The sequence below is a fragment of the Panthera tigris genome, chromosome E2 (assembly GCF_018350195.1).
Source record: "Panthera tigris isolate Pti1 chromosome E2, P.tigris_Pti1_mat1.1, whole genome shotgun sequence".
Classification (NCBI taxonomy): domain Eukaryota; kingdom Metazoa; phylum Chordata; class Mammalia; order Carnivora; family Felidae; genus Panthera; species Panthera tigris.
The window spans coordinates 6,240,780-6,267,642 of record NC_056674.1 but is presented as its reverse complement, the minus strand read 5'-3'; the positions used below and the strand labels follow the sequence as shown (position 1 = coordinate 6,267,642).

The following is a 26,863-nucleotide window of genomic DNA, read 5'->3' as shown; positions in this document are numbered from 1 at the left end:
CAAAGGTGGGTTCTCAGGATTGACAACGAATTCATACTTCCAATGTAATGGAACATGTTAATTTTCTTAATTGTCACAACAGACTCGACATCAGAATATTTTTACAAAGAATAAGTCTTTCTTCAAGATTAATCTGAGATATCCCATACTGCAGAATAAATAGAAGTCAAAATATGTTAAAACTCACGGCATGATAGATAGCAAAAGAACAAATATGTGGAGATGGCCAAATAATTTTATGAGGTATTTTATTCAATTTTTTGAGGTTTCTTTAGAAGGCTGCTCCATTATCTAGGAGTTTCAACCTGACATTTGGATTCTGGTGATAGGCTTTTCTTACTGGCCTTTTGTGATGGTCTCTGGGACAGAATTCCAAAGACGGAAGGTCCTACTTCATTAGCTGAGGTTCATTCATATTTTTGTTCCCTGAAAGAACAAGGATACTTCCTTTTAAAAATAAATATTATCTTGGGGCACCTGGGTGACCCAGTCCATTAAGTGTCCAACTTCAACTTAGGTCATGATCTCATAGTTGGTGAGGTCAAGCCCCACATCCGAGCCTGGAACCTGCTTCGGATTCTGTGTCTCCCTCTGTCTCTCTCTGCCCCTCCCTTGCTTGTGCTCTTTCTCTCTCAAATAAACATTTAAAAACAAATAAATAAAATTAAATATTTTCTGAATTAGGGAGGATGTGGGGTGGCAGAGAATACTGTAAAACGATGCTGTTAAGCCCTTGGGTTTATTGTGTTCAGGGAGCCTATCTCCAGACAGACTCTATGTGGTTTATAGGAAAGGAATGCTTTACCAAATGACCATGAAATAAAGCAGGTCAAGACACTGGGAGATTGGGATTTATATGGGAAGATAGGAATAGGTTACTAGGGACTGATTATGTGGTAGAAATAATACAGGAGACATGGTGGCTACATTGTCCTTTGGATGTTAATAGCTGTTTTATTTCAAGAATTAGTGAAGGGGCGCCTAGGTGGCTCAGTTGGTTGAGTATCTGACTTCAGCTCAGGTCATGATCTCATGGCTTGTGAGTTCGAGCCCTGAGTCGGGCTCTGTGCTGACAGCTCAGAGCCTGGAGCCTGCTTCGGATTCTGTGTTTCCCTTTCTTTCTGTCCCTCCCCTGCTCATGCTGTCTTTCTCCTTCAAAAATAAATAAACATTAAAAAATTAATGAAAATGAATCTTATTTTTGACAATTGAATAGAGAACAGTTATCAGGAAAGCTTAATCGAAAGAACCAGTATAATTCATGCAGGTGTATGATTCACACTTAACTGATGGTATAACTTTTTTTTTTAAGGTCATTTATTTGTTTTGAGAGAGACAAAGACAGCGCAAGCAGGGAAGGGGCAGAGAGAGGGAGAGAGAGAGAATCCCAAGTAGGCTCTGCACCATCAGTGCAGAGCCCGATGCAGGGCTTGAACTCACAAACTGTGAAACCATGACCAGAGCTGAAACCAAGAGTCAGATACTCAACCAACTGAGCCACCCAGGTGACCCTGCTGGTATAACTTTTCTACTTTTTTTTTTTCTTCCAGATTTAATGAAGTATAATTATCAAATAAAATTGTATGATATTTAAATGTACATTGTGATGATTTGATATATGTGTAGATTTTAAAAGGATTTTCCCCATGTAGTTGTCACATCTATTACTTTACATATTGTGTGTGTGTGTGAACATTTAAGTTCTCTAAGATTTCAGGTATATAATAGAATGTAGTTGCCATGTCCTACATGAATTCCTTAGTCTTTATTAGTTTTAGAACTGAAAGCTTGTACCCTTTTATCAACGTCTCCGTGTTTCCCTCACCCCCCAGTCCTGGCAACCACTTTTCTAGGCAGTGTTTCTATGAAGTTGATTTAATTAAATAATGGATTTCTCTCTCTCTCTCTTTTTAAGTTTATTTATTTATTAAGTAATCTCTGCACCCAACCTGGGGCTTGAACTCACAACCCCTGAGATCAAGAGTTGCATGCTCTAAGGACTGAGCCAGCCTGGCGCCCCTTATTGATTATAAGTCAATGCATTTGAAGGAAGGAGCAGTCATATCTTTCACTTTTGGCAGGCAAAAACCCTGTCCAGCTAGGTCCTCAAACTAATGGGATTGCTTCTGGGATTATGCGCCAGTGGGCCTGAAGCCAGGTCACATAGCTCGTACCTCATCCTGTGTTATGGAGGGGCACTGTGTCACTGCATCTTTTAAAAATGGGATAAAAAGAATAAAATAAAAATAAAAATGGGATGATAGATCTGCTTTTATTCATATGTGTGCTATGTCAAGACATTCTGCTCAATTTTACCTGAAAGTATTTTAAATATGCTCATTTCCCTATCTAAATGTATTTTGATTGACTGTCAGTTTGACGTGGTTGAAATCTTCCATATGCAGGGTGAGAGAAAACACATCTGTAGTAGATGTTAACAGATACTGCCAGAAAAATTATTCAGGGTAGAAGTTTGTTGGATGTTTGATAACCTAGTTTTACTTTCCTTAGGGTTCATATTAAATTGCATACACTTCCCTCCTGGGTGCCTTTAGAAATATTGCAAAATTGATTATTCTTTAAGTGAAAATCGCTAAGACTACATATGTTACAAGCTTTGTAAACATTTAGAAAGCAAAGAGCTAAAATATACAATTTGTAAGTAAAAAACCTTGTACTTTGAGAAGGTATGTGTAGTGATTTTGAAATTATATTTAGATACTGATTTAAGTATATTATGATGTAAAGTTAAACTCAGGTATTTGAAGGTTAGTAATCTCAAGCGTGTAACAGAATAAATTGTTATAACAAACATAAATGGCAACAAGGCAATTTATAACATTTTTTAAAAAGTTAGTGTTCTTCCTAAAGCAGTGGTTGGCAACCCAAATTATATATGCCTTCGCCCTCCACACCTCTTTCCTCTGGTCTCGTCCCTATGCAAGTCTTCGGAACTGAGCATAGCGTTGAGTTTGGCCTCCTGGGTGATTGGGGAATTGAAAAAGCAATGCCATTTTGTTGGGTGTCTGTATGGAATTGCCCTTTCTCTCCAGGGAGTTTTGAATTTTACCTTCTAGTTTGTAAGCCCGACACAAACAGCTCCAGCTGTGTAATTAAACTACTTAAATTGATCCTAACTACAGGAAATGTTCCTGCACCCACCACGTCCCCACAGACCACCAGGATCCCAGTTCCCTGGCCCCCAAATTGCTTCAGCTTCACGGGCTTTTACCTTAAAACTGTTAGAGACCGTGAAATAAGCAGGAAGCAAGGCTGCTCCTGGAGATATTTCAAGAATCATTTTTACACCTGGCAGAGACACCTTGGGAGCGAGGGGAGGGACACCCGCCATATACCTGCCGCCTCGCGGTACCTGCCCCCTCGCCGTACCTGCCCCCTCGCCGTACCTGCCCCCTCGCCGTACCTGCCCCCTCGCCGTACCTGCCCCCTCGCCGTACCTGCCCCCTTGTGGTCTAGCCTCCTTCCACGCTCCACCCCCTGACGGGCTCGCCAAAGCCCCGTCCCCTCCCCATCTTCGTCCCGCCCCTGCGGAGGCCTCACGTCCCTTCGACCCCGCCCCTCGCCGGCTCCGTCCTGCCCCCATCGCGGTACCTGCTGAGGCGTCACCTCTTCACGCCCCGCCCCTGACGGCCACGCCCCGCTTAGGCCCCGCCCACACACGGCCCCTTCGTCTTTTTATTGCACGCGCGCGCAGGTTCCTGTAGACCCGGAAGTGGATAGCGCGGAGCAAAAGTTTCGCTGTTGAGTGTGAGTTTCGGTCTTTCTAGTTTAAACGTGCTCTTTGCCGTCCCCTCTCCTCCAAAGCCGGGGTCTGGGTATCGCTACGGGTCTTAAAATCCCCGCATTCGCCACCGCACCCCAAGTAAATTCAGACGTCACATTGGGAGGCCGGGGGCGCGTCCCTTTCTGTTTAAAATCGCAGCTAAACTGGCCCCTGCCCCCGGCGTTTCCGCGTTCGGGCCACGCAGACACCGGCTCTCCGGTCCGTGTCCTGCTGGAATTCTCTTCGGAGCCCGCCGCCCGCCTCACGTCGTGAAAAGCCCCCTTCCACCGGGTGGATTCGCGCCCCGGCCCAGCCTCGCACTGTCGACCGTGCCTGGCAGTCCCTGCAGCCTCTCGGGAGAGGCCGCATCCTCCTCCGGGCCGACGATTCTGGAGAGCCCACCCTTGTGGGGCACCCTCCCCGCCCCCTCTCCTCGCGTCGGCTTCTGTTCCCCAGAACCCCCTCTCTCTGGTCACCTCTTCCCCTGACTCCGCGCTGGGGTGGGTGACTCGGCCTGCCTAGTGACACCCAGTGTATTTCGCCCCAAATTCCTCCCCACTTGAAAACGTGCTTCTTCCAGGAGGCGGTTGTCTTATTTCATCCCACGCCTACTGAATGTGTGATGGAGGGAGATTGGGAGAAAGAAAGCCACTGAAAGAAAACCTAGAGGCAACGTAGAGGATGGGTGAGGGACTTTGCAAAGAGACAGAATGAGCCGCGGAAGTAGCAGGTGGAAAAAGTAGAAGTTTGAGGAAAGCCCGGTCTCCAGGGAGATGAAGGAGAGCAAAATGGAAGGGCCCTTGTTCAGCGTAGGAGTGGAGGCAACAATGGTGAGGCACGTCAGATGGAGGAGAGGACTAAAGAGTTAAAGTCTTGGCCAACAGAGGAAGGTGTAGTTGAGACAGAGGAAAGAGGTGACAAGAGAGCGGAGGAAGAAACCAGAATGGAAGTACAGCTACCTGGGGGTGGGGACCAAAGGAGTATAACAGAGAAAGAAGAGAGGAATATAACGGAGAGCAGGGAAAGAGCGCAGGTGGGACAAGAAAGAGGCTGAAATGCATGGAGACTGGGGACAATCGGAAGGACCGGGGAGAAATAAAAACAAGAGGGGAAACACGTGCACAATGGGACAGAATAGGTGTGAGGGAAGGAATCCAGAAGACAGAAAGAGGATAACGGGCTGAGCAGAAACCCAGGGGGAAAACAGAAAAAAAAGAGAAACACAGAAGAAGATAGAATAAGAGGAAAGTACATCTTAGTGAAAAGAGAGGGTGGGCTTGAATCCAGATGGGTCTGCGTTAATTGGATATAGATGATTAAGTTGTGAAATACTGATTTGGGGCTTTACCATCTAATACATTTAAAGTTTGTTTAAATCATGTGGATGAGGATGAGAATTTCAAAACACCTGCCCGTAAGGCTTGTGCGTTTTATATTTATTTGCATCGCAAGAGAATTTCCATTTGCAAACCCTATTCAGCCAGTGGGCGGTATCTTAGTCATTTGTGGATCACCCTCTCCCCTTTGCCTGGTTTGGGGAAGGGGAGAAATGCTGGTCACTCCATGGTGCCTTTTTATTTATTTATATATACTTTTTAATGTTTTCTTTTTCTTTATTTTGGGGGAGAGAGAGAGAGTATGTGTGCGCACGCGTGGGGGAGAAGCCGAGAGGGGGAGAGAGAGTCCCAAGCAGGCTCTGTGCTGTTAGTGCGGAACCCAACTCTGGGCTCTATCTCACTGTGAGATCGCGACCTGAGCTAAACTCGAGTCGACTGCTTAAGGGATGATTAGGGACACCTGGGTGGTTCAGTTGGTCAGCTTCGGACTTCAGCTTAGGTCATGATCCCAGGGTCCTTGAATTCTAGCCCCGAGCAGGGCCTTCCGTTCTTCTGCTCTTGGTGAGGAGCCTGCCTTGAATCCTCTATCTCCCTCTCGCCCCTCCCCCACTCTTACTCTTGTGCGCATGCTCTCTCTCAAAAATAAACATCTAAAAAAAAACTCTTTAAAAAAGAGTCACATGCTTAACCGGCTGAGCCGCCCAGGTGCCCCTACATGGTGCCTTTTTAAAAGGAGTGTTAAATTTACTCTTTTTGTTTTTGTTTTTGTAATGGATTTACTTCCCCCTCCCTACTCCTCTTACATTTAATTCAGTATTCTTTTTGTAGCTTGAGGTAAATCTTAGTTCAGATTCCACTTTTCTATAAATAATAATTTTTTAAAGCTTATTTATTTTGAGAGAGAGGAAAAGAGAGAATCCCAAGCAGGCCCCGCATCACCAGCACAGAGCCTAAGGCAGGGCTCCAGCTAGCTCACGGTGAGATCATGACCTGAGTCAGAAGCTCAACCATCTGAGCCACCCAGGTGCTCCTTATATAAATAATTATTAACTTCTGAAATAAGTTTTTGTGGCCTCCTGTACACTCAAGTCATGTTATTCTTTTCTCAGTATGATATCTATATTTTAAGTTTTTATTTTAATCGCCCAATGTGATATATTAATTTTGTTTTCACTTTGACCCCAGAATTACTTAGATTTTTTAAAAAATTTACATCCAAATTTAGTTAGCATATAGTGAAACAATGGAGTAGATTCCTTAATGCCCCTTACCCATTTAGCCCATCCTCTCTCCCACAATCCCTCCAGTAACCCTCTGTTTGTTCTCCATACTTAAGAGTCTCTTATGTTTTGTCCCCCTCCATGTTTTTATATTATTTTTGTTTCCCTTCCCTATGTTCATCTGTTTTGTCTCTTAAAGTCCTCCTATGAGTGAAGTCATATGATTTTTGTCTTTCTCTCACTGATTTCACTTAGCATAATACCCTCCAGTTCCATCCACGTAGTTGCAAATGGCAAGATTTCATTCTTTTTGATTGCTGACTAATACTCCATCGTATATATATACCACATCTTCTTTATCCATTCATCCATCAATGGACATCTGGGCTCTTTCCATACTTGGGCTATTGTCGATAGTGCTGCTGTAAAGATGGGGGTGCATGTGTCCCTTCGAAACAGCACACCTGTATCCCTTGGATAAATGCCTAGTAGTGCAATTGCTGGGTGGTAGGGTAGTTCTATTTTAGTTTTTTGAGGAACCCCCATACTGTTTTCCAGAGTGGCTGCACCAGCTTGTGTTCCCAAGAATTATTTAGATTTTTTTAAAAAAATTACAAATTATTTGCCTTTTAAATCGGTTTCTGGTTTAGATTGAGGCATGCGTGTTTTCTCCTATCTTATATATTAGAAAAGTTCTTCAGCAATTGGTACATACTTTTAGGTTGTTTCAGTGCGTACTTAGTAAGGATACCGATGGTCTTGTAGCCTTTGAAACCTAGTTTAACAGTTGCCTAATGCTCCAATTTCTTCTGTTATGTGATCCCTTAAAACAGTGGGCTGTGAGCTACTAAGTCTCTGTGCCCCTCAATTCCATTTTGTCTGCTCTCTGCAAACTGAAGGATGGCTGGGTTGACTTGGAACCTTTCCCCAAAGAGTCCATCTATTTACATTGAAGAAATTTGCTCATGAACAAAACAAAAAACCCTCAACAAAACTGAAATTAAACAAAAATTTGCTCAGAGCTAATTTCTGTAGCTGACCGTCTTTCAGTGTGATCTGCACTAATGGTTATGTTTTTGCAATTATGTATTTTTAAATATTTTACTCTCCCACGTGGTGAGGACTTCCCTGTGTGTGTTTGTGGCACAGAATGGGGTATGGCCATTCTAAGCTTTAAAGAGAATTTTCAACTTTTAAGGTGGACTTCTAAGAAAGAACCACATTGCCTGAGGAAGAGGCCCAGAAGAGGAGGAAGAAAAATGAAAGAGGAGACGGGAATGGCGTTTTCTCAGGTAAAGTCATATTCTTGGTCGATGATCCATTTCTCCTTCCTGTTGGCCTTGCGGATCTCTAGAGTACTCTTGACACGTGCCCGTCCACACTCCCCCAGGCCTTCCCCCAGTCCCCCTCCTCTCCATTTAGATTCCAGCTCATGGTAACCCAGTGACACGGAGCCTGTGAGTAGGCTTGGCCCCATGCTGATGGGCTCACGCTCAGGCAGCGGTTGTTTAGGGGCCACATCTGGATGCACTGTTAGCCGTCTGTAAGCCGGGGTAAAAGAAGCTGCATGTGGAATCCTGTATTAATGTCCACACGTACCTGGAAACTTCTAGAAAAACAGACCAATAGCGAGCAATCTGCCCACTTGTACACTACATTTGAAGCTGAACAAGTGTGGGTCACTGCCTTTAAGATATTAATGATGGGAATGGAATGGAAAGAGTTTTATTCATCATGAGTTTTAAAATATGAAATCAGGGGCGCCTGGGTGGCTCAGTCGGTTAAGCGTAAGCATCCGACTTCGGCTCAGGTCACAATCTCAACGGTCTGTGAGTTTGAGCCCCGCGTCGGGCTCTGTGCTGACAGCCCAGAGCCTGGAGCCTGTTTCAGATTCTGTGTCTCCCTCTCTCTCTCTGACCCTCCCCCGTTCATGCTCTCTCTCTGTCTCAAAAATAAATAAACATTAAAAAAATTTTTTATTTTTTTTATTTTTTTTATTTTTTTTATTTTTTAATATATGAAATTTACTGTCAAATTGGTTTCCATACAACACCCAGTGCTCATCCCAAAAGGTGCCCTCCTCAATATCCTAAAAAAATTTTTTTTAAATATGAAATCAACCTTTCTGAATTTGGATGGCTTTTATTTCTTTTCCTTGATCATTTCTCTGGCTAGGATTTCCGGTACTCTGTTGAACGGAAATGCTGAGAGTGTGGACCCTTGCTGCCGCCTTCTTTTTTTTTTTTTTTTTTTTTGATAAAAAAATTTGTTTTAATTTATTCATGTTTGAGAGACAGACTGTGAGTGGGGGAGGGGCAGAGAGCGAGGGAAACACAGAATCTGAAGCAGGCTCCAGGCTCTGAGCTGTCAGCACAGAGCTTGATATGGCGCTCGAACTCATGGACTGTAAGATCTGACCTGAGCCAAAGTCGGACGCTCAACCGACTGAGCCCCCCGGGCGCCCCTGCCTTCTTCTTTATCTTAGAGGAAAAGCTTTCAGTCTCTCACCATTGGGTAGGCTGGTTGTGTGCTTTTTGTATATGACTTTGATTGTGTTGGGGGTAGTCTATTATTCCTAGTTTGTTGGATGTCTTCATCCTGAAAGCTAGTTGAATTTTGTGAAAGCCTTTTTCTGCATTGAGATGACCAAGTGTTTTTTTCCCTTCATTCTGTTAGTACATTCTACTAATGTATTGTCATTGATTTTTTGAATGTTGAATCTTCCATACTTTGTTTTAAAATTTTTTTAAGTTTATTTATTTTCAGAGAGTGAAATCACCAGGATGGAAGAGGCAGAGAGAGAGGGAGAGAGAGAAAATCCCAAGCAGGCTCTGCACTGTCAGCACAGAGCCTGATGCGGGGCTTGAACTCAGGAACCATGAGATCATGACCTGAGCTGAAGTCTGACGCTTACCCAGCTGAGCCACCCGGGTGCCCCTCTTTGTGGAGATTTTTGATCACTGCTCGTATGTCCTCTCCAGGTATAATTCTGTTCACATTTGTTATTTCTTCATGATCATATGTCTTGGTAGGTTGTATGTTTTCATGAATTGACCCTTACCTTCGAGGTTATGCATTGTTGGCATGGAGTTGTTCATAGTACCCTCATAGAGTCCTTTTTAAAACTTTCCATGACATGAGTTGCAATGTTCACTAGTCTAGCTAAGGGCTTGTCAATTTATTAATCTTTTCAAAACATCTCTTGGTTTGTTGTTTTTTTTAATATATATATTTTTTTAATCCTCTATTTCATTTACCTCTGCTGTAATCTTATTTACTTCCTTCTGCTAAACTGGGTTTAGTTTGTTCTTCTTTTTCTGCCTCCTTGAGGTGTAAAATTAGATTTCTGATTTGAGATCTTTCCTCTTGTTTAATGTAAATATTCACCATTGCAGACCCTCCTCTGAGTGTCCCTACATTTCAGTATGTTGTTTTTTCATTTTCATCCGGACACTTTGCAGATTCTCTTGCAGTTTCTTCTTTGACCCATTGCTTAAGAATGCGCTGTTTGGGGGCACCTGGTGGCTCTGTCATTAAGCATCTGACTTCAGCTCAGGTCATGGTCTCATGGTTTGTGAGTTCACGTCCCACATCAAGTAAGCATGAGCCCCGCTTTGCTCTCTCCCCCTGCCTCTCTCTCCCTCCCTCCCTCTCTCTCTCTCCCCCCCTCCCTCTCTCTCTCCCCCTCCTTCCCTCCCTCTCTCTCTCTCCCTCCCTCTCTCTCTCTGCCCCTTGTTCACTTGCTCTCTCTCTCTCTCTCTCTCAAAACAAAAAACAAAAAACAACAAAAAATGTTTTGGGCTTCCTGTTTGGCCCAGTAGGTAGACTCTTGATCACAGGGTTGTGAGTTCGAGCCCCATGTTGGGTGTAGAGTTTACTTAAAAAAATAAGCAATTAGAAAAAAGTATATTATAGAAAAAATGAGTTGTTTCCTTTTTACTATTTGTTTCTAGTTTCAATTCAGTGTTAGAGAAGATGCTCTTTACGATTTCAGCCTTCTTAAATTTGCTAAGATTTGTTTTCTGGCGTGATGTCACGTGTGCTTTAGAAGACCGTGTTCTGCTGCTGCTGGCTGTGGTGTTCGGTCTGCCTGGTAGGTGCACTTGCTGAGAGTGCTGTTCAGGTCTTCTGTCTCCTTCTGGATCTTCTGAAACTGGGTACTGAAGTCTACTGTTATTATTTCTTTTCATTTTTTTATTTTTTATTTTTATTAAAAAAAATTTTTTTAACATTTATTTATTTTTGAGACAGAGAGAGACGGAGCATGAACGGGGGAGGGGCAGAGAGAGAGGGAGACACAGAATCGGAAGCAGCCTCCAGGCTCCGAGCCATCAGCCCAGAGCCCGACGGGGGGCTCGAACTCACGGACCGCGAGATCGTGACCTGAGCTGAAGTCGGACGCTTAACCGACTGAGCCACCCAGGCGCCCCATACTGTTATTATTTCCTTAATACATCTGGGGGCTCTAATGTCACACGCCTGTGTGTTTACCGTTGTGCTGTCTTCCTGGTGAGCCAATCTTCTTATCATGATGTCCTTCCCCTCTTGCGACCGTTTTGTCTTATAGTCTCTTCTGTCTGATAGGATATAACCACCCCTGCTGTCTTTAGGATCCTGCTTGCATGAAATATCATTCTCCCTCTTGCCCTTTTAGCCTGTTTCCATCCTTAGATCTGTGAATTTCAACAGTTTCAGCTCCTTGACACACTCTCTCTCTCTCTCTCTCTCTCTCTCTCTCTCTCTCACTCTCACTCTCACTCTCACTCTCACTCTCACTCTCACTCTCACTCACTATTTTTACCTCCTTTAACTTCTTCTGCTGATGCCTGCTTAGGCTGGCTGGGCGATTGGCAGGAGCCCCGGCCAACCCCCTTTCCTCCACCGAAATTTCAGAGCAAATGCATCCAGCGTTCTTGACTGGTCGTGACATTTGGTGAAATGTTCTTGCTTAATGATAGTTTAATCATCGATTTCCTTTTTGTCATTTTTTTCAAGTGTCTATTACTGTGATATGTTTTTAAACCTGAATCTGTTCAGGTACTGCATATCATAACACCGGTAACTCTTCTAATCTCGAACCATCATTTTATTAGTGGAATAAACAAACTCTCTTCGGTGTTTGTTAATGCCTACACACCTACATTTAAATGCATAAAATTGTATTTATATTTTTGAATGCAGGTATTTTATGGAGATTGGAGTTAAAGTATTCTTTATTTTTTCATGTTTGTCCCTCTCTTTACTAACCTATTGTATAGTCATATTGACAAACCGAATGAAGTACAATTTATACGTTTTAATCTTCCCAAACATGCTGAAATACACGTGAATAAAAATGATAATGGGGGCACTCGGGTGGCTCAGTTGGTTGAGTGTCTTGACTCTTGATTTCACCTCAGGTCATGATCCCAGAGTCATGGCAGTGAGCCCTGTGTTGGGCTCTGCGCTGACCATGAAGCCTACTTGAGATTATTTCTCTGTCCCTCTCTGCCCTCCCTTGAGCAGACTCACTCACTCTCTCTCTCTCTCTCTCTCTGTCAAAAACCACTGGTGGATTCTGTGTTCGTTTACTATAAAAACAGCCATTTAAAACCTTTCTTTTGGGGTGCCTGGGGGGCTCAGTAAGTTGAGCATCTAACTCTTGATTTCAGCTTAGGTCATGATCCCAGGGTCATGGGATTGAGCCTTGTGTTGGGCTGTGCGCTGAGCATGGAAACTGCTTAAGATTCTCTCTCTCTCTCTCTCTCTCTCTCTCTCGGGCACCTGGGTGGCTCAGTCGGGTAAGCTTCTAACTCTTGATTTCAGCTCAGGTCATGATCTATGATCTCACAGTTTGTGAGTTTGAACACCACATCAGGTTCTGCACACAAGTCACCGAGCCTGTTTGAGATTTTCTCTCGCTCCCTCTCTCTCTGCCCCTCCTCCTCTCACACTCTTTCTCAAAATAAATTTTAAAAACTTAAAAAAAAAAAAGTTTCTCTTTCTCCCCCTCTGCCTCACTCCCCTGCCCATGTTCTCTCTTAAAAAAAAAAAAAAATCATTCAAAATTATGTTGAGAAACCACGCCTCATATTTCAGTTAATTTGCACAAGTGCACGGATGTGTAAGTCCATGGTTTTTTTGGTTTTTAATTTTTTTTAACGTTTATTTATTTTTGAGACAGAGACAGAACATGAACAGGGGAGGGGCAGAGAGAGAGGGAGACACAGAATCGGAAGCAGGCTCCAGGCTCTGAGCCATCAGCCCAGAGCCCGACGCGGGGCTCGAACTCACGGACCGCAAGATCGTGACCTGAGCTGAAGTCGGACGCTTAACCGACTGAGCCACCCAGGCGCCCCGTCCATGGTTTTTATAGAGACATTCCATAAATTTCATAGTTTTTAGTCATTGAAATTATATCTTTTTTTTCAACGTTTTTTTTTTTTTTTTTTTTTTTAATTTATTTTTGGGACAGAGAGAGACAGAGCATGAACGGGGGAGGGGCAGAGAGAGAGGGAGACACAGAATCGGAAACAGGCTCCAGGTTCCGAGCCATCAGCCCAGAACCTGACGCGGGGCTCGAACTCACGGACCGCGAGATCGTGACCTGGCTGAAGTCGGACGCTTAACCGACTACGCCACCCAGGCGCCCCTGAAATTATATCTTAAGTATATTCCATGGCCTTAAATTCTTTCTACACTATCAGGCTAATGATTTAGGTAATGATAAGAATAGCAGTGTTTCTGTGCATGCAGCGTCTATGAGGACCTTTTATGCAGTTTGATGTCGTAAACTTTGAGCTTGTTTCAAGAAGCCTCTGTCTGTGTACTTGTAATGCTCCGTTACTGAACTACTTAATTCTTGAGTTTCAGTTCTAAAACCTGACTACCTGAGCTCGTGTGCTCGCTGTGTAATTCTTAGCTCTTTGACCAGAGGAGAGTTTCCTAGAGTGCCTCTGACCAGTATGAGTCTTCCCCTCCATAGGATGGGAGCACATCTTCCCCCAGTGAGCTGTTCTGCTGATACCAGCTTGGTACATGTGAAGCCTTTAGAGTAATACCTAGCACGTAGGAAGGGTCAGAAGCTTTAAAGTCATTGCCATTGCTATCCTCATCACAAGTTTTATTGATTTCATTTTAATTTTTAATTAAAAAAAATTTTTTAATGTTTATTTTTGAGAGAGAGAGAGAGAGAGAGAGAGAGAGAGAGAGAGAGAAAGAAAGAAAGAAAAAGCACAAGGGGGAGAGGGGCAGAGGGAGAGGAAGACACAGAATCCAAAGCAGGCTCCAGGGTCTGGGCTGTCACACACAGCCCGATGTGGGGCTTGAACTCACAACCTGAGCTGAAACCAAGAGTCAGACACTTAACCAACTGAGCCACCCAGGTGCCCCCTCATCACTGTTTTTAAATTCTAACTTTTCTTTCAAGCCGCTGTGAATGTTGTCATCTCTGCAGATAGCACTCGTCCCGTAGCTCATCGAGATAGTATCACTCCGTGTGTAGAACATAGTATCTAATACTGTGTATAGACAGTGTAGTATTGGGGTTTTTTAGGTGTATTCCTCATGTATTATCCACAAAAATGAAAAATCCATACTTACTTGGAGGGTATTATAATCTCTTATGGGAATGCATAAGAACTTAAAGTTAGAGGCATGTAAGTTGCCTAAAAGACCTTAACATGGGTCTGTTGGACACTCACTTTAACCAAATTGATACTTATGCACCTCTCTTTTCTCATTTTGTGTGAAGAACTTACCCCATGGCCTCTTGGTGAAGTGTGTTTTCATTTCAGGGACGATTGACCTTCAAGGATGTGGCCATAGAATTCTCTCAGGAGGAATGGGTGTGCCTGGACCCCGCTCAGAGGGCCTTGTACAGGGACGTGATGCTGAAGAACTACAGGAACCTGGTCTCCCTGGGTGAGGACAATGTTCAGAAGTGGGGATCTGCCCTTGGGTATCTTTGCATTTTTCCTTAGTTTGCCTCCTGGGAGCCCCTGCCTTACTTGTCTGAGTTTGAAGCCCTGTTGCCTCAGAATTGAAAAGCCTCATTATGTGGCAGCTGGACTTTTACTTTCCTCTTTTTTCAGATGATACATCAGGAGTTGTTCTGGAGTTTAAGAATGCATAAAACCAAATGGCAGACTTCTAAAATAGCCAGTTTCCGGGGCACCTGGGTGGCTCAGTCGGTTAAGCGTGACTTCGGCTCAGGTCATGATCTTGTGGTTTGTGAGTTCGAGCTCCACATCGGGCTCTGCTGACAGCTCAGAGCCTGGAGCCTGCTTTGGATTATGTGTTTCCTCATCTCTCTGCCCCTCCCATGCTCATGCTCTGTCTCTGTCTGTCTCTCAATAATAATAAACAAACGTTCAAAAAAAATTTTAAATAGCCAATTCCCTATTTTCTTCCCCTGCGCTTTGGATTCAGTAGTTTGGGAAGAGAGCTGTATCTCTGCGATCCTGTTGCCTGTGCTCTCAGAAGGAGGCAGGCAGTGGAGGAGTTTGTGAAATGATCTTTCCAGATCCATCTGTGATGTCCTCTCTCCTCAGCTGAACAAAAAGCGAGGATTCTGGAAAAGCCATAGCACATCACGTTCACGTTCCTTTCTTCTTATAAGCAGGACTATGTGTGTTTGACCTGAATATAATGTCCTTTTTGAAGCAAGGGAAAGAAGGGCAGAGAGGAGGCCGCACATTAATAGTGTTTGAGAGGGGCGCCTGGGTGGCTCAGTCGGTTAAGCATCTGACTCTTGGTTTCGGCTCAGGTTGTGATCTCAGAGTTCTGTGAGTTTGAGCCCCACATCCGAGCCCACTTGGGATTCTCTCTCCCTCTCTCTGCCCCTCTGCCACTCATGTGCTCTACCTCTCTCAAGATAAATAAATAAACTAAAAAAAATGGTGTTTGAGAAACTCTCTGCAGTGGGAGAGTTCTATGGGAAAACAAAGGCTTTTTTCTTATGAACACTTGGAGGACATTTTTCTCCTCCCTCGCTTGTCACTCGGTCTTCAGATGTGTGAGGTTGACCCTTTCACCCTCCAGCGGTGCTGCAGCTCCCGCAGAGACGAACACAAACGTCGCGATCCGTGATCCACACACAGTGACCTGGTGCAGTGATTGCTTTGGTCCTTGACTTTGCAGGGCATGGGAGGGCCGTTTCAAAGGGGATCTCTCCTTCTGGGCTTGATGCCATCAGATGCTCGGGTCTTCGTCCACGTGGCTCAGAGCTGAGGCCTCCGGAGTCCTGACTCTTGCACCTGTCCTGGTTCCACACCCATTGGCTGTCCCTGGGAGACCTGATGAGAAGGGAAGACACTGGCTGCTCTTGCCTTCCTTTCACCGGGCTCCCTGGAAGCTGCATGGCGCCGTCTTGAGCCCTGACTGCCTGTTCAGGTTCCTTAGCCATAGCTTCCATTCTGCTTCTGCCACACTTCAGGGGCACATGAAATGGGGAGGTGGGCTGGATCTTACGAGATTTTTTACTCAGATGTGTGAAGACAGTTGGCAGAAAGGTCTTTTTGATCCCCTGTCCTACATGGGAGCGCATTTCAGCTTTTAGCTTGGTGTCTGTGGGTGGAGGGCACAGTCCCGTGTCAAGATCCTACATCACCTGGCCCTGACATCTTGTATTTTCTCTCTCTTCCACCTCTCTACCTGGTTAGGCAACGATTTCATTTTTCTTACGTCTGCGTGATTTTGCCTCTGAAATTTGCTTTTGGAAGACACATCCCTAGAGTCAGAAATTTCGTCCTTTTTTTTTTTTTTTTTTTTTTTGCTGTGATAGTCCACTTTTAGGTTATGGACTGCTTCTGGTGGAGTCTTCTGTGGAGTGGGTTTACTTGGTACAGAAAATTCTTGACCAAGAACACTTTGACTTCCGTGTTCTAATAATAGTCTGCTTCCTACAGAAGCACCTCTTGAAGCTACTGGTTAGACTGGTCAGCATATGCCCTGGATACTGAGATGGAAGTATCACAAGATCCTGACTGGACCAGTGATTCCAGTTTTCTTTCCGGTTTTTGAGGTGTGTCACGTTATCTCTCAAGGGCTCTGTGACAACGTTGTCCATTAGATGCTAATTCATCCCTTTGAGCCACAATAAACAAAACAGGAATCTGTCCTGGGGCAATGTTGTCCACGTTCACGTTCTCATATGTCTGAGGCTATTGACTGGACTGTTGTTCATGTTGCCTTTGCCATCCCCTCTGTGGGCCGTTGTTCATTCTACCTCAACAGGTATAATTATGCAGAATCTTAATGAGGGAGTTGCTGAAGCTGAGCGATGACTTTAATGAGGTTCACCGTAATACATTTCCTTTAAGCCACTTTTTCCTTTCATCTTGTCCATTTCTATGCATTGTAAAGGAACTTGATTTTTTTTTAAGTTATTTATTTTGAGACAGAGAGAGAGAGAGAAGGGAAGAGAGAGAGGGGGAGAGAATATCCCAAGCAGCTCCTTGCTGAAAGCACAGAGCCCGACATGGGGCTTGAACTCACGAACTGTGAGATCAAGGCTGAAGCCAAAATCAAGAGTTGGATGCTTAACCAACTGAGCCACCCAAGCACCCAAGAACTTGATTTTTATTATTTAATCATCAATTGTGAATCTCTGATGCTACCAGTAGTGTTCTTTGTTTTATATTTGTAAGTGGGAGTGTTGAATTGGGGAGCAGATATTGTTTTAAATATTTTACACTATTTCCGTCTTTAGTTTTCAGGGTATGGCTCAGCAACAGGTTCCCTAAATCCAGCACAAACCCTGGAATATGTTGAAAAGATAGTCTGAATTATTTTTTCTACTTGTCCTCACCTGACCTAGTACCTAATATCAAGTTACACTTTTGTGAATTAAATTTATTAAATTGGGAATTTTAGATATCTTAAAAACATGCATATTTTATATTTGTACTGTACAAATCCCAGAAATACCATTAATTTGTCATGTAAGATTTATTGCTTTTTTTATAGTATGTTTTCAGTTTTTTGTGCATAACTTGTTGAGTTTGTGTAAATTTCACTGACTTAATTTCTTGTTGTAACTGCTGTGTTCTAAAAATTACTCTCCCTGTCTAGATTCATCATGTTCATATCAGTATATTGAATTGATACGTAAATATCATTGTGTTTTACAGAAAACTTAGCACATTTCTTATATTTTATTGACTTCTCTTCCACTGTTGCTTATGACACTTATATTTTCTGCAAAATTTCTAAATTTCTGTAAATTGCATTCATGAGTGAACACACGAACACTATTTTGGGTTTCCATCTGAACTTCATAGAAGGTGCACCTGGTCCCTGGTGTCCCACCGTCTCGTGCTTTCCTGTTGTTCTCTGGCTCTCGTTTGCTGTGTATGCTGCCCACCTCCTCTCTGCCCACGGACCTCCTCCAGGGAGGAGAAGTTGTTTCTGCGTGAACCTGCTGCTGCTTATGGTGTCCTGTGTCACAGGTCCTTCCCGCAGTGGACCATTTGCTTATTTCCTCTGGTCTCTGTAAGCTTACTTTTGTTCTCCTGGTCATATTTATGAAGTCTGATTTACTAATTTCGGATACGTGCACATTAAGTTTCATGGATTCATAATAACAGCTTGGCATTTAGTAATACCTACAGGAGGGGCACCTGACCTCATGTCTCTCTCTATTGTTTCAGATAACTTTCATAATATTTTCCATCATTTGAGCTTACTAGAGTTAAAATATGCCATATTTTTCTTGTTTGAATGTAGATTCAGTTGATTACCACGAGTATTTAAATTCACTTGTTTTCCACTTATTTTCTTCTCTACCCACAGCCTGGTGAACACCATTTTACTTTCTGTTTTTGTGAATTGGACTATTTTAGATACTTCACATAAGTGGAGGAGGGACAGAGAAAGAGGGAGAAAGAGAATCTGAAACAGGCTCCAGGCTCTGAGCTGTTAGCACAGAGCCTGACGTGGGGCTTGAACCCATGAACCGTGAGCTCATGACCTGAGCCAAAGTCGGACCCTTAACCGACTGAGCCACTCAGGCGTCCCAAGTGTCTTTTTAAGGCTGAGTAATATTTCATTTTGTGTATATACCACATTTTATTTGTGCGCTCCTCAATCAGTAGACATTTGAGTTGCTTCTACCTCTTGGTTATTATTTTTTTTTTATGTTTGTTTATTTATTTTGAGAGACAGAGCAGGGGAGGGGCAGTGAGAGCGAGAGAGAGAATCCCAAGCAGGTTCTGTGTTGATAGCACGGAGCCCAATGTGGGGCTTGATCTCATGAACTGTGAGATCATGACCTGAGCCAAAATCAAGAGTCAGACGTTCAACCAACTGAGTCAACCAGGTGCCCTTGGCTGTTTTTTTTTTTTTTTTTAAGTGTATTTATTTTGAGAGACAGAGCAGGGAGGGACAGAGAGAGAGGGAGAGAGAGAATACTAAGCAAACTGTCAGCACAGAGCTCAATGCAAGGGCTCAATCTCGCAAACTGTGAGATCATGACCTGAGCCAAAATCAAGAGTTGGACACTTAACCCACTGAGCCACCCAGGAGCCCCTACCTCTTGGCTGTTTTGAATAATGCTTCTGTGAACATGGGTATGCAAACATCTCTTTGAGGTCCTGCTTTCACTTTTTTTGTGTACACACCCAGAAGTGTAAATGCTAGATTATATGGTATCTTCGTTTGGTGTCCTATAACAAGGTACTATAGAATGGGTGGCTTATTAACAAGTTTTATTCCTTACAGTTCTGGAGGCCAGAAGTCTGAAATCAGGGTGCCAGCATGGTTAGGCTCTGAGGAAGACCTTCTGATGGGTTGCAGATGGGTGACTTCTCATTGTCCCTCCCATAGCAGAAACAGAGAGAGATAGCTCTCTGTGATCTCTCTTGTAAGGACACTGATGATACTCATGAGGGCTCCACCATCATGGACTGGTCACTGCTCATAGGCCCACCGTTGTATTTTGGAAGGTTTTAACATAATGAATTTTAGAGGAACACCAGTGTTTAATCTACAACATTCTGCTCTCACCCCCCTCCCCAAGTTTCATGTACTTCCCATATGCCAAATACATGCATTCTATCCCACCACCCCTACAAGTCAACTCGTTCTAGCATCAGCTCTAAAGTCCGTAGTCCAAAACCTAATCTAAACATCTCTAAATCAGATATGGGTGAGACTTGAGGCAAAAAATCCTCTCCAGCTGTGAACCTGTAGAATGGAGTAATTGTGTACTTCCAGAATACAGTGGTGGGACAGGCATAGGGTAGACAATACCATTCAATAAGCAGAAATGGGGGAGAAGCACAGGTTGATCCCAGGCAAGTCCAAAACCTAGCAAGATCCATGAGATCTGAAGGCTTGAAAATAATCCTCTTTGCCTCCATGCTCTGCCCTCCAAGCCTGTTGGACAGCAGTCCTACTGCTAGACCCAGCTCCACCAGGCAGGGTCCCGCACCACCCCCCAGGTTCTACTGAGCAGGGGTTGAAAACCCAGTTTTGCGGGGAGGTCATCTGGCCTGTTGAAAGTGAAGAGGCAGGGGCGCCTGGGTGGCTCAGTCGGGCTAGTGTCCAACTTTGGCTCAGGTCATGATCTCGCAGTTTGTGGGTTTGATCCCCGCACTGGGCTCTGTGCTGTCAGCTCGGAGCCTGGAGCCTGGCTGGGATTCTGTGTCTCCCTCTCTCTCTCTGCCCCTCCCCCACTGTGTTCTGTCTCTCAAAAATACATAAATGTAAAAAAAAAAAAAGAAAGAAATTAAAAAAAAAAAAAAAAAAAGAAAGTGAAGAGGCAGGCCCAATCATCTCTGAAGTGCCTTGAGGTCACTCCTCCTTTGTGTTGAAGAATAGAGAACATTTGCAGAGAAATAGCTTTATGGTTCTGTTTTGTAAAGTCTGGCTGTCTTCCTTTATTCCTTTCCATTTTCTTTCCCTTCACTTCACACCGGCAGTTTTCCTGCTATAGTAGCTGATAAGGTCCATAGTTGACACTCACTAATCTTTTTTTTTTTTTTAATTTTTAAACATGAGTATAGTTGACGCACAACTTTATATTAGTTTCATGTGTACAGCATAGCGATTCAAGTTTGTGCATTATGTTGTGCTCACCAGTGTAGCTACCATCTGTCACCATACAACGTTATCACAGTATCATTGACTGTATTCCTTATGCTGTGCCTTTTATTCTCATGACATTTATTTCATAACTGGAAATTTGTATCTCCCACTCCCCTTCAGTCATTTTGCCCACCTCTCTACTCCCCTCCTCTCGTCAACCATCAGTTCTTATATTTATAGATCTGATTCTGCTTTTTGTTTGTTTATTTTTAAAAGGGACAGAAGACATGAATAGGCATTTTCCCAAAGGCCAACAGACACATGGAAAGATCGTCACCACCACTCATTATCAGGGAATTGCAAGTCAAAACCACAATGAGCTATCATCTTAAATTTGTCAGAATGGCTAAAATCAAAGATGAGAAATAACAAGTGCTGATGAAAATGTAGAGGAAAAGGAACCTTGTGCACTGTTGGTGGCAGTGTAAATTGGTACAGCCACTCTGGAAAGCAGTATGGAGATTCCTCAAAATATTAAAAATAGAAATACCATATGATCCAATAATTCTACCACTAGGTATTTACCCAAAGAAAATGAAAACACTAGTTTGAAAAGATTACGAATGCACCCCTATGTTTATTGCAGCATTATTTACTGGCCAAGACAGGGAAGCAACCTAAGGATCCGTTAATACGCAAATGGATAAGGAAGATGTGGTATTTTAGAGTGGAATGTTACACGGCCATAAAAAAGGATGGTATTGTGCCATGTACAACAACGTGGATGGGGCTAGAATGTATTATGCCAAGTGAAGTAAATTAGACTGAGAAATACCTCATAAGATTTCACGTACATGTGGAATCTGAAAAACCCTGCAAAACACACTCATTCTGATCTTCTCAAACAGCTTGGCCATACCCTATTCCTTTTTTTTTTTTTTAATATAATTTATTGTCAGGTTGGCTAACATACAGTGTATACAGTGTGCTCTTGGTTTTGGGGGTAGATTCCCATGATTCATCACTTACATACAACACCCAGTGCTCATCCCAACAAGTGCCCTCCTCAGTGCCCCTCACTCATTTTCCCCTCCCACCCCATCAACCCTCAGTTTGTTCTCTGTATTTAAGAGCCTCTTATGGTTTGCCTCCCTTCCTCTCTGTTTGTAACTATTTTTTTCCCCTTCCCTTCCCCCATGGTCTTAAGTTTCTCAAGTTCCCCATATGAGTGAAAACATATGGTATATGTCTTTCTCTGACTTATTTCACTTAGCATAATACCCTCCAGTTCCATCCACGTTGCTGCAAATGGCAGGATTTCCTTCTTTCTCATTGCGAAGTAGTATTCCATTGTATATATCAAACCACATCTTCTTTATCCACTCATCAGATGATGGACATTTAGGCTCTTTCCATAATTTGGATCTTGTTGGAAGCACTGCTATAAACATTGGGATACATGTGCCCCTACGAATCAGCACTCCTGTATCCTTTGGATAAATTCCTAGTAGTGCTATTGCTGGCTTGTGGGTAGTTCTAGTTTTAATTTTTTGAGGAACCTACACACTTTTTCCAGAGTGGCTGCACCAGTTTGCATTCCCACCAACAGTGCAAGAGGGATCCCCTTTCTCCACATCCTCGCCAGCACCTGTTGTTTCCTGAGTTGTTAATTTTAGCCACTCTTGAGTGGTGTAAGGTGGTATCTCAGTGTGGTTTGACTTGTATTTCCCTGATGATGAGTGATGTTGACCATCTTTTCATTTGTCTGTTGGCCATCTGGTTGTCTCCTTTGGAAAAGTGTCCGTTCATGTCTTCTGCCCATTTCTTCAGTGGATTATTTGTTTTTCAGGTGTCGAGTTGGTAAGTTCTTTATACATTTTGGATACTGGCCCTTTATCCGATATGTCATTTGCAAATATCTTTTCCCATTCCATTGGTTGCCTTTTAGTTTTGTTGATTGTTCCCTCTGCAGTACAGAAGCTTTTTATCTTCATGAGGTCCCGATAGTTCATTTTTGCTTTTAATTTCCTTGCCTTTGGAGATGTGTTGAGCAAGATATTGCTGCGGCTTATGTCAAAAAGGTTGTTGCCTGTTTTCTCCTCTAAGGTTTTTGATGGTTTCCCGTCTCACGTTTAAGTCTTTCATCCATTTTGAGTTTATTTTTGTGTGTGGTGTGAGAAAGTCGTCTAGTTTCATTCTTCTGCATTTTGCCATCCAGTTCTCCCAGCACCATTTGCTAAACAGACTTTTTTCCATTGGATCCTCTTTCCTGCTTTGTCAAAGATTAATTGGCCATACATCTGTGGGTCCAATTCTGGGTTCTCTATTCTATTCCATTGGTCTATGTGTCTGTTTTTGTGCCAGTACCATGCTGTCTTGATGATTACAGCTTTGTAGTAGAGGCTAAAGTCTGGGATTGTGATGCCTCCCACTTTGATTTTCTTGTTCAACATTCTTTTGGCTATTCGGGGTCTTTTGGGCCACACCCTATTCTCTTCCAAACATGCTTTCTCCTTTTTTGCAAAATGGTTAGGCTGGGAATTTTCAAAATCTTGAAGTTCTATAGTCTCTTTTTGCTTGATAATTTTATCTTCAAGTTATTTCTTTGGTCTTGTTTAACCATTAGCAGTCAGGAGGAACCAAGCGTCTTGGCTTAGAAATTTCAGCTGAAGAGCAATGGCATTGCTTGCAAATTCTACTTTCCACAAGACAGTAGAGCATGAATGCAGTTCGGCCAAGAGAACTGTGTTCAGCTCTCTTCTTTTTGTCTTGGAGCCTATACCAGAATCACATTTAAAATTCCCTTCGTGACATTCTCAGCTTCCAGCATGCACCTTTACCCGTGACCCAGTTCACAGCCACATCCCCATTTTTAGGTATTTGTTGCAGAAGCTCCCTACTTCTCACAATCAAGACAATTTTCTTTCTTAGTCTGTTCAGGCTCTTGTAACAAAATACCAAAAACTGGGTGGCTTACAACAGTTGTTCCATTTGTTTTGCACAGTGCTGGAGATGGGAAGTCAAAGATCAGGGTGCCAGCATGCTTGGGTTCTGGTGATGACCCCCTTCCTGACCGCAAGCTGCTGCTGACTGCTTGTATCTTCACATGATATGAGAAAGAGCTGGCTGTCTGGCCTCTTGTAATGGCACTAATCCCATTTATGCGGGCTCCATCCTGATGACTTCATTACTTCCCAAAGCCACCACCTTCAAATGTATCACCTTGGGGATTAGATTTTAATGTAGAAATTTTAGGGGGCACAAACATTCAGCTCACAGTGTATGGTAATTTAATTTTTAATTTTCAAGTAACTGTCCTGATATTTTCCATCTACATTTTACTTGCTGATGAACATTGCATAAGAATTCCCATTTTTCCCCATCTTCGCTAACACTTAGTATTTTCTGTTTCTTCGATAGTAGCCATCCTAATGAGTGTGAGTGATAATCTCATTGCGGTTTAGATTTGCATTTCTCTAATGGTCAGTGATACTGAACATCATTTCATAAGTTTGTTGGCCATTTGTATATCATCTGTGGAGAAATGTTGGTTCCAAAGTCCTTTGCCCATTATTTAATCAGAATATTTGTGGGTTCTGTTTTTGTTGAGCTGTAGGAGTTTGTGATATTGTGATTCGTAATAAGAAATCTGTTTGGTCTTCATTTGTGTTTCTTGCGCAGAACTTCTAAAACCCTTGGAATTTCCTGAGCGATAAGAGCAATGGGAGCATCTTTTAAAAAAAAAAAATTTTTTTTTACATTTATTTATTTTTGAGAGACAGAGACAGAACACAAGTGGGGAGGGGCGTAGTGTCAGGGAGACAGAGAATCTGAAGCAGGCTCCAGGCTCTGAGCTGTCAGTATAGAGCCCGACGTGGGGCTCGAACTCAGACCGTGACATCATGACCTGAGCCAAAGTCGGATGCTTAACCGACTGCGCCACCCAGGCGCCCCACAATGGGAGCATCTTTGATCATAATTTGACCTCTTGTCCTCAATTCCTGAAATTGCTCAGGAGCCATAAAGATGAAGTGGGTGTCTTGTTCTTCATAACGGTCACCTCTCAACCACAACCTAGTTTATGCTAATGAGGTGACTTTTGGAAATCCTGTAAAGATGGGGGGCTTGTTGCCAGGGGAGACAGCCAAGTGATTGGAGGGTTGGAACTTTCAGTCCATCCCTGGACCTGTGGGAGAGGAAAGGGGCTGGAGATGGAGTTCAGTCAGCAGTGATCAGTGATTTAATCGATAATGCCTCTGTAATGGAGCCTCCATAAAAACTCAAAAGGAGAGAGGTCAGAGAGCTTCTGGGCTTGTGACCAAGAGGAAATTTGTGGAGAGTGACCCACGTGGAGAGGACTCTGCACCCTTTCCTCTTGCCTTGCCCTACGCATTCCAGAGTCACCTCCTCTCGTGATGAACCAGTAATCTAGGTGGTAAAATGTTTCTCTGAGTTCTTTGAGCCAATCTAGCAAGTCAGACCCAAGGAGGGGGTTCATTGGAACTTCAAATCTATAGCTGGTCCGTCAGAAGCCTAGGTGTGACAACTTGGACTTACCATTAGCATCTAAAGTGGGGGCGGGTCGTGTAGGACTGAGCCCTTAACTTGTGGGACCTCCAAATAGATAACATCAGGCTTGAGTTGAATTGTCAGAACTGAATCAGAATTGTAGGATACCTAGCTGCTGTCAGAGCATTGTTTTTTGGTATGGGGACCTCCCCGCTCCCAGACCACGCACTGTGGAACTATACCCTTTTAGAGTTCTTATTTATTCTTAATACCAACCTATTATCAGATATATGATTTGCACATCTTTTCTTGTGCTCCATAGGTTGGCTTTAAGCTCTTGATTTGTGTCCTTTGGTGTGCAGGAGTTTTTGATTTTGATGTAGTTAGTTTATCCGATTGTACTTTTGTTGCCTGTGCTTTGGTGTTAAATCTGGTAAATTATCGCAAAAAGTAGTGTCATGAAGCTTTTCCTCTGTTTTCTACTAGGAATTTTATTTTATTTTATTTTATTTTATTTTATTTTATTTTATTTTATTTTATTTTATTTTATTTTTATTTTATTATTTTAATTTTATTTTGTCAGTTATTTAAATTGTCAGGTTAGTTAACATACAGTGAGGTCCTGGCTTCAGGAGTAGATTCCTGTGATTTGTCACTTACATACAACATCCAGTGCTTCTCCCAACAAGTGCCCTCCTCAATGCCTATCACCCACCTCCCCACTCCCCCCAGTCCCCCACCCCCTTCAACCCACAGTTTGATCTCTATATTTAAGAGTCTCTTATGGTTTGCCTCCCTCTCTGTTTGTAAGTTATTTTTCCTTCCCTTCCCCCTTTCTGTTTAGTTTCTCAAATTCCACATATGAGTGAAATCATATATCTGTTTTTCTCTGATTGACTTATTTCACTTAGCATAATACCCTCCAGTTCCATCCACATTGTTGCAAATGACAAGATTTCATTCTTTTTCATTGCCAAGGAGTATTCCATTGCATATATACACCACATCTTTTTTTTTTTTTAACGTTTTATTTATTTTTGAGACAGGGAGAGACAGAGCATGAACAGGGGAGGGTCAGAGAGAGGGAGACACAGAATCTGAAGCAGGCTCCAGGCTCTGAGCTGTCAGCACAGAGCCCGACGCGGGGCTCAAACTCACGGACTGTGAGATCGTGACCTGAGCTGAAGTCGGCCGCTTAGCCGACTGAGCCACCCAGGCGCCCCTATACCACATCTTCTTTATCCATTCTTCAGTTGATGGACATTTGGGCTCTTTCCATAATTTGGCTATTGTTGATAGTGCTGCTGTAAACATTGGGGTACATGTGCTCCTATGAATCAGCACTCCTGTATCCTGGGTCATAGGGTAATTCTATTTTTATTTTTTTGAGCAACCTCCACTTTGTGTTGCAGAGTGGCTGCACCAGTTGGCATTCCCACCAACAGTGAAAGTGGGTTCCCCTTTTTCCACATCCTCACCAACATCTGTTGTTGCCTCAGTTGTTAATTTTCGCCACTCTGACTGGTGTGAGGTGGTATCTCAGTGTGGTTTTGATTTGTATTTCCCTGGTGATAAGTGATGTTGAGCATCTTTTCATGTGTCTGCCATCTGGATGTCTTCTTTGGAAAAGTATTTATGTCTTCTGCCCATTTCTTCATTGGATTATTTGTTTTTTGAGTGTTGAGTTTGGTAAGTTCTTGATAGATTTTGGATACTATCCCTTTATCCTATATGTTATTTGCAAATATCTTCTCCCATTCCATCAGTTGCCTTTTAGTTTTAATGATTGTTTTCTTTGTTGTGCAGAAGATTTTTATCTTGATGAGGTCCCAGTTCATATTCTTTTTATTTCCCTTGCCCTCGGAGACATGTCAAGGAAGAAGTTGCTGTGGTCGAGGCCAAAGAGGTTGCTGCCTGTTTTCCTCTAGGATTTTGATGGTCTCCTGTCTCACATTTAGGTCTTTCATCCATTTTGACTCTATTTTTGTGTATGATGTGAGAAAGTG

At 43.1% G+C, this 26,863-nt stretch overlaps 1 protein-coding gene and 1 long non-coding RNA gene across 3 annotated transcripts in view; one reads left to right on the top strand and one right to left on the bottom strand.

Moving 5' to 3' along the window:
• Positions 1–231: 231 nt before the first annotated feature.
• Positions 232–3,570, bottom strand: LOC122234329. Of its 2 annotated transcripts, none has more exons than XR_006212096.1 (3): positions 3,459–3,570; positions 2,916–2,980; positions 232–426 (listed from the first exon to the last, which is right to left on the bottom strand). It is a non-coding gene; the product is annotated as an uncharacterized LOC122234329 (long non-coding RNA). The 2 variants fall into 2 exon arrangements; XR_006212097.1 differs by lacking the exon at positions 3,459–3,570 and adding an exon at positions 3,233–3,329.
• Positions 3,571–4,364: 794 nt separating this feature from the next.
• The window catches only part of LOC102964383 (zinc finger protein 160-like), a 31,301-nt gene continuing 8,802 nt past the window's right edge, over positions 4,365–26,863 (top strand). Inside the window, 3 exon segments of the mRNA XM_042970237.1 lie at positions 4,365–4,458; positions 7,540–7,633; positions 14,117–14,243. Of these exon segments, the coding sequence (XP_042826171.1) occupies positions 4,400–4,458; positions 7,540–7,633; positions 14,117–14,243 (280 nt within the window). The 5' untranslated portion in view covers positions 4,365–4,399.